The sequence below is a fragment of the Epinephelus moara genome, chromosome 24, assembly GCF_006386435.1.
Source record: "Epinephelus moara isolate mb chromosome 24, YSFRI_EMoa_1.0, whole genome shotgun sequence".
In the NCBI taxonomy this organism is placed as follows: Eukaryota; Metazoa; Chordata; class Actinopteri; order Perciformes; family Serranidae; genus Epinephelus; species Epinephelus moara.
The window spans coordinates 16054604-16062117 of record NC_065529.1 but is presented as its reverse complement, the minus strand read 5'-3'; the positions used below and the strand labels follow the sequence as shown (position 1 = coordinate 16062117).

Genomic DNA, 7514 nt, shown 5'->3' with positions numbered 1-7514 from the left:
TAGATTTCAAGCACTTTTCTTTTTTGAAGTGTATTTTTATTTATGTATTTGTATTATATAATACAGACAAGAAGGAAAAAGGCAGAGACAAACATTGAAAAATTACTGTTAAAGTGTTAATGTTACATGTTGTGCATTGCATTTCAAATAAAAGTCCAAAAAATAAGCCCAAGGTCCATTTTTGGTATTTTTGGTACTCACTATAGGGGGCTGGTTTACTCCAGAAACATACATACTGTTTATGTGTATGTTGAGGAGCTGCTGTATGAAAATGAGTTGTCTTCCCCCAGAAATTAGGGTTACAATATGTTTCTTTTATGATTCCAATCCATTCATCTTTTGCTGTGGCTCAGCGTTTAAATAACCTTTATCAGATTTTATGGTTTAGTCACAGACTTTCCCAAAAAGTGTTGTGCTTTTCTTTCACAAATGTGGGAATGAAATTGAGTTAAAATGTACAAAACAGTGAAATTTATCTTGCCTGGCCGGGCAGCTCTCTGGGTGCTCAGCACCCCTAAACCTCTGATCCTAGAATCGCCCCTGCTTCAGTGTATAAAATAAATAACATTACAGGACACTCTATATAACATATATTGCACCGCCCCACTATAAGTGCATAAGTCCTCAAACACAGATAATTGCACTGACTGTGACTGTATTAGCCTGAGTGTCAGACTGAAGCTCCCAGTTGAGTGGGCGGGGTCTATGGTCTGGAACCAGGCTATGACTGTATTGCATAGAATAAATTAAAAACTTACAATAATAAAAGTAAAGAAATTGAACAGTAACTACTGTTCTAGCAGCTCATTCTCCTAAAAACAGAAAACAAAACCATAAAAACAAATAAAAATGATACAATAGCACCGACATGTTTAAAACATGTTAAAAGATAACAGAAGTAAAAGATAAAAGTAATAAAAGCAATCGATAATTGCACACCAAAGGAAGACAAAAAGGCAGAGGGCACAATCCCTCAAAAGAAAAGAGAAAAAAAGAAAGAAAAAAAACTTAACATATAGACTCGTGTCCAGATATTTCAGGGTTGAGTTCAGTGAATGGGTCAGTTTGTCAGTTGGTGACAAAAGCTGCCTCCATTTCCATCACTTGGCACTATGCATATTTTATGACACAATATTAGAATTCAAATACTCAAATGTCAAGATTCTGACCTAAATCAGTCAACACTACTAAACACCCATGTATATTGGTTTTCAAATGAAAAAGGTGGCCTGTGGGTTTAGTTACTCTTTAATAGAAAATTAACCTCAATCACTAATTTGGCTTCCCACAATTGAAATCATGTGATTGACTGTGACATTAACATTGAAAGCAGTGTTCTGCTCATAGAAAACTGCTTTATATTAAAGCAAGCACTTCCTAAACAAACAGCCATGACAGATGTTATGCCCAGTTTTTGCCCATAATTTTGAAGCCCTAACCTTCAGCCAGACAATAAACCCAAAATTGTTTCCGGTGGGTGGGTATGTGGAGAAGTAGGTTGCTTTGGATGAAATCACCCATCAAATAGATGAAAATGTTAAAATTTCATCTGTTAGGGGGCGTTGGTAGCGTAGTGGATTGTGTCAGCGGCCCATATACAAAGACGATTCAGCGGTCGCAGGTTTGACTCCGGCTTGCGACCTTTTGCATGTTATCCCCACACACACTCTCTTTCTCTCTCTCTCTCTCTCTCCGTTTCACCCTGTCTCTTTCCATTAAAGGCAAAAAGCCCTGAAAAAATTATCTTAAAAAATAAATAAATCATCTGTTAGATCTTTACCCACCCTCTGATACTTGACACAAAAATGAATTCTTTGACATTAGAGTGTTTAAAATAAATTGTCATCTGCAATACCTCTCAGAGTGTCTTTTTCTTGTAGGTGGAGTTCGGTGGAAGAGCAGCTTTAGACAAGCCCCTCTATTGACAGCTGCTCCTGCTCGTGCCCTCGTAGATGAACCGATCAGCATTAAAGGACGTTTCCTGCCCCCACACAGTCCTGTCACAGTGTGTACACAAATGCACAGTGGTGATGGTGACCTGTGGGAGGCATTCGCCCATTATAACACAAATTCAGATGGCACTGTCAACTGTGAGTCACACTTCATAGTACAGTATATTATCTGTTGGATTATATGTAATGCTGTTGTAATAATGTAATTACCACAAATGTAATGCGTAAAATTTCTACTCATACAATGACTCTTGACCAATGATCGTTATAGATATTTTGGGTTTTTTTGTTGTTTTTTAAAAAGGTTCAAATAAATGTTTGAAAACACCTTGAACTAGTATGACGTTAAAACTGAATTTATTACAATGGCCCCGCTAGTTTTGTAGTTGTAGTTTTTTTGCAGGTAGATAAGTGTTTACAACTCATTTTAGAAAACTGTAGAGGGAGTAGAACCACCAAAGCAGCAATTAAGCAGAATCAATTAAGTTTCAACTTAATCAGAGCTGTAAAAAATGGCTGATGAAAGCTACAAGTTTGGTGGACAGTTCACCCCAAAATCAAAAATACATATTTTTCCTCTTACATGTAGTGCTATTTATCACTCTGCATTGTTTTGGTGTGAGTTGCACAGTGTTGAAGACATAGGCCATACAGATGCCTGCCTTCTCTTGAATATAATGGAACTAGATGGCACTTGGCTTGTGGTGCTTAAAGTAGAAAAAAAAAAATACATTTTTAAAAACTCACCCGCCATTGCATCCTCCAAAAATTATGACCCGGTTACTCAAGATAATCCACAGACCTTGTTGTGAACAGTTTCATGTAGGAACTGTCTTTTCCTACTGAACTACACCTGCCAACTGTATCACCACGCATCTACTACTGTGCATGGACTAGAGGCTTGTGCTTGTGACAGCACGTGATGTAAACATTAATGGCGGGGTCCTCAGCTGAGCTAGAAGAGCTAGCAATGGTTTATTGTTACCTTGCCTATCGCATAGCAGGAGGAAGCATGTACCTGTTATAGATACATACTTCCTCCTTTGTGGTGATACAGTTGGCAGGTGTAGTTCTGTAGAAAAATAGTAGTTCCTGTGAAACTGCTCGCAACAAGGTCTTTGGATTATCATGAGTAATTGGCTCATAAATAACAGCATTTGTTTGGAGGTCCTGAAAGGTAACTGCAAAACTCGCCAGATTAGCCTCCAATTTGGTTTGGCAGTATTTGAAAGGAAGTTTAGCAGCTTTAGGAGGTTTTCTCAGCCTGACTGAAGAACATTTTCAAGGTAGTTTCAAGATAGCCAACTGTTAGCAGGGATGTAGGTAGTCTTGTCATCATCCTTTTATTGTTTGTCAGCTGTCTTTTTGGTGCTTGATCGCGTCTGCATTAAAGTATGCAAGGCAGGTAGACATTATCATTCTTTTCTCCAAGTTTGATAGTCTTGAGGTGGTTGTATCAAAAGGTTTTCTGCAACAAAGCAAGAGTTCTACCATCTTCATCACCCAGAAAAAAGTTTTTCAAAAAAACAATTTTGCTTGTTTGTTTGTTTTTGGGTGCTTTGAGCACCACAAGCTGAATGCCATCTGCTTCCATTATATTTGAGAGTAAGCAGACAGCTCTACAGCTGATATCCAACACTCTGCAACTCTACCGAAACAATTGATAAAAACTGATAAATAGCACTACAGGCAAGAGGAAAAACATTTACTGTCATTCTAACATTGAATATTTATATCATGAAAACAACTTTTAGAAATCAGACTATCTGAACCATTTAGACAGCTGGTGATCTTCTCTCCTCTCTTTCTTTCTTTCTTTCTTTCTTTCTTTCTTTCTTTCTTTCTGTCTCTTCAATAGTGACCAGGGATCATTCAGTCATTCAGTTCATATTTGGGCTGTGAGCCGATGGGACTGTTCTGGGGACTGCAGCCGGCTCCTGGTTCAAGAGAAGGTTTAAGGCAGGTGGTGAAAACAAGCTCACTGAGAGCTAAAGAAAATTTAAAACAAGTTTGTGGCATCAAACCTGACTGTGTGTCATCTGATACACTTGTAGCAAAGCCCAACTTCTCTGCCAACCCTGTTACTGTTATTGTTTCATTTCCTGACAGAAATGTGCTCTTTCTGACAGGCTGAGAAAGAAAAATGTAGAGACTCCATACGTAGTGCTCATGTCCTTACTGGAGGGCCACGTTTCACCCAGTGAGAGACAGAGCACCGAGCTGGCTGCTGTAACTACTGAGCGCTGGTACATGGCACCTGGTGTACAGAGAAAAGAGATTCGCCAGGATGGAGTTGTCGGGACGTTGTTTTTACCTCCCGGTGAGCACGAGATTTGAAGCATTCACTCACACATTTTAAGACTGCCCTGGACAAACTGTGTCCTCTGAACAGCACCTACTGTACTGATTTCCTGCAGGCCCTGGCCCATTTCCAGCCATGCTGGACTTGTGGGGAAGGGGAGGAGGACTGGTGGAGTACCGCTCCGCCCTTTTTGCATCCAGGGGCTATGCTAGCTTGTCCCTTACCTACCTGAATCACAAAGATTTGCCTGGCCTGCGAAGCCGTATCAATGTTGGTGATCCATATTTCAAAGTAAGATGTGAGGCTTGACTTTAGTCTATGCTATGTTCTCCCTGCAACATGTGTACGTCTCACTTAAATAAAACTCACATTTACTTTAATGACTTTGTCATTACCTCAAAATATCCTTTGTTTGTTTGTTTTATTTGCACAGTCAGCATATCACCTCCTTCAAGATCATCATCAGGTCTGTGCTGACAGAATCGGGATTATCGGTCTCTCCTATGGAGTCTATGTGACTCTTCGAATGGGCACTCAGATTGGTGTCAAAGTATGTCAGAAAGGTCTCTCTCTGTCATCTTTTTCTGAATTGACAGTTTGATCCATGCATGGCTCCATGCACAAGAAATATCACACCTGTGTCTTCAGAATGAACAGCCATAAAAATACTGTAAATATAGTACTGTATATGTCGAGGAGTGGAAAGTGTGGTAAGTTTATTTTGACTTTAAACAATTAATGTTCTCCCTTCCAGCCATCCTGTTTGATTTGTATCAACGGCCCAGTAGGAATCAGTGTCAAGCCCTCAGACGCAGATGGCAGGATTGATGATGATTATAGGTAAATAGTAATTAAAGATGTAACTTGAAGGATATTATTGTCAAGACATCACTGTGGGATAAGTGCACTAATCCCTTGGATCTGATCAGGTCTGGTACGTGTGGTAGTAGTAGTGTGAAGTCTGTTAATGAAAGTATTAGTTTTAGTTTTGTAGGGTAACAGTTCCTTAAAAATGTCAAGGCTATTCAGCAAAGACTGGGACATGCTCTCTGACCCCATGGAAGCAATATCGTGTGATACATTAGCAATGTCACTGGAGCTGCATTGTTGGAGATTTACAGCAGATGGCACCAGAAATAATGGCACGGTGTCTGCTCAGGTTCTCTTTGGGTGCAATCAGCCTGAAAGAAGTTTTGGGTGCACTCAACTGGATGGCGGCCAATGTACTAATAGAATGTTTGCATACAGAAATCATTTGTTTATGGTAGTTTATTACAGACCTTTTCAATAATTACAGAATTGTAATTCTCACCCATACCTTTATTTTGCGTACAGGGATAGAATGTCACTGAGCATGTGTTGTACCTCGTTGGTATCACGTGATATGATGCTGTGACTTCTCTTCTTTTTAACCTCGATTAATTTAAATGCTTGTAGCTTCACTGGTATTTTACCCAGACTTCATGAATTTAAGAAGCTGAAAATACGTACCACAGAGATTGTTTTCAAAAATTTCCTCAGAGACTAAAAATAATACAAGGTCTGGTTTCCTCTGTTCACTTGTCTTTTTGTAGTCACTTGGAGTTCTTGACATATTACAATCAGGGATATGTGAGTTACAAAGACGCCACCTTGCCTGCAAACCTTAACCCTGAGAGCAAAGTGAAGGTGAGGACGTACCAGTCAATGTGCACATGGATGTTTTGTATAAATGAAAGAAAATTCACCCTAGAATGACATCTTGTGTTGTTTTTGCAGTTAGAACATCTCGCCTGTCCATTGATATACATAGTGGGTGAAGATGATCTGTGCAATTCAAGCATGGAGAACGCAGACGCGGTAGATTGTCTTATTTACTGTTTGTGATTTTTCCACTATTAGAAATTATTGATGTTGGAAAGCAATTATAAAGTATTCCTGGAAAATGTTCAGTGCAAACCATGCAGTTTATAGTGTTTTATGTGTTTTTTGTTTGGTCAAACATATGAGAAGTCAAAAACACCTTCACCCCTAAAAATGTTTTATAGGTGTGGCCACTGAAAATCTTGGGGTGGCACGCCAAAACCCTCACTGAATTTCAGGGGTTCTATTATGCTGTTTTAAACTATGTCATATGAAAGTTATGGAACTGCCGACTGATATAATTTGGTTTAATATTTCATAGTTAATAACACTAATTATCTCATGTGTATAAACTAATACTGATACAGTTACATTTTTAGTCCCACAACAATCCTGTTCCCGCAGGAATTGTGTCAAGGTGACCATGGCACCCCTTTTGTGGTGCCACTGAAGTTGCTGGTTGTTATAGCGCTGCTTTATTGTTCATAAGATCAAGGAGACCCTGAAGGCTGCAGGAAAATCCCAGCTGTTCACCCGTTTGTCGTACCCCGGTGCTGGTCACCTGATAGAGCCACCTTACACGCCACACTCAAGAGCGTCGCTTTGGAGTGTCAAACAAAATAAAAGTGAGCCCTGTCTCAGAGCTTTTTTTTTGTTCATCCAAATCCAATTCAATACGTGTTTTAATTACATTTTTAATGTCAGAGCAGCAAGTGTAATATAAATGATGTAACTATTATGGCAAGTAACAATAATTGTAACACTGCCCTGTTTTGTTTCTCCAGAAGCATTTTTGCTGTGGGGAGGTCACCCTGCACCCCACGCTCCTGCCCAGGAAGATGCCTGGAAAAAGATCCTGGATTTTATGGAAACTAATCTAAGACGATAAATCTTGTTATTGAAAATATCTCATTGTAAATGTGTCTATGAAATGCTTCACAGTTATACTTGCAGATAACTAAGGACGAGAAAAGGAAAAGTGTTTTCAGATGAAAATAACCTCCTAGAACTGATTAATAAAAACCTCAAAGACTGAATAGTGCCTTGCTCAAAACGCTTGATTCTGTCACTCCTTTTACCACTGGAAAACGCACCTGGATGAAATCGGCGTTGTGGTTTTCAGAAGGCACCTTTTAACATCAATAAAAATAATCACTGGATTCTGTTTGATGCTGTTGGTAATCAGATACAGAATACCCCTGCCAATAGCTTTTCATTTGAATTTCTTTACAAGTAGGATTGACTCAGTAAGAGGTAAAATTACTGACATTACTTAACACTCCTCTCAGAATGATGGCTATGAACTCTCCAATACTTTGACCTATGCGGACAATGAGATTTGGACCAATTGCACCCTTTCACAGTTTGTAATAATGTCCCCCAGAGTCACTTTCCATGGGTTCTGTGCCTTCAGCTTT

At 39.2% G+C, this 7514-nt stretch overlaps 1 protein-coding gene across 5 annotated transcripts in view; it reads left to right on the top strand.

Annotated features, from left to right (window-relative positions):
* Window positions 1–6985, top strand: part of LOC126385471 (bile acid-CoA:amino acid N-acyltransferase-like) — a 34465-nt gene extending 27480 nt beyond the window's left edge. For 2 of the 5 annotated variants that reach the window (XM_050037204.1, XM_050037201.1), the window contains exons 5-12: window positions 4082–4272; window positions 4370–4545; window positions 4688–4804; window positions 5009–5094; window positions 5829–5922; window positions 6013–6093; window positions 6587–6722; window positions 6882–6985. In XM_050037204.1, the coding sequence (XP_049893161.1) occupies window positions 4082–4272; window positions 4370–4545; window positions 4688–4804; window positions 5009–5094; window positions 5829–5922; window positions 6013–6093; window positions 6587–6722; window positions 6882–6985 (985 nt within the window). The remainder of the gene's footprint in view (window positions 1–4081; window positions 4273–4369; window positions 4546–4687; window positions 4805–5008; window positions 5095–5828; window positions 5923–6012; window positions 6094–6586; window positions 6723–6881) is intronic. The other 3 variants (XM_050037206.1, XM_050037202.1, XM_050037203.1) reach the window with 2 other exon arrangements.
* Window positions 6986–7514: the final 529 nt, after the last annotated feature.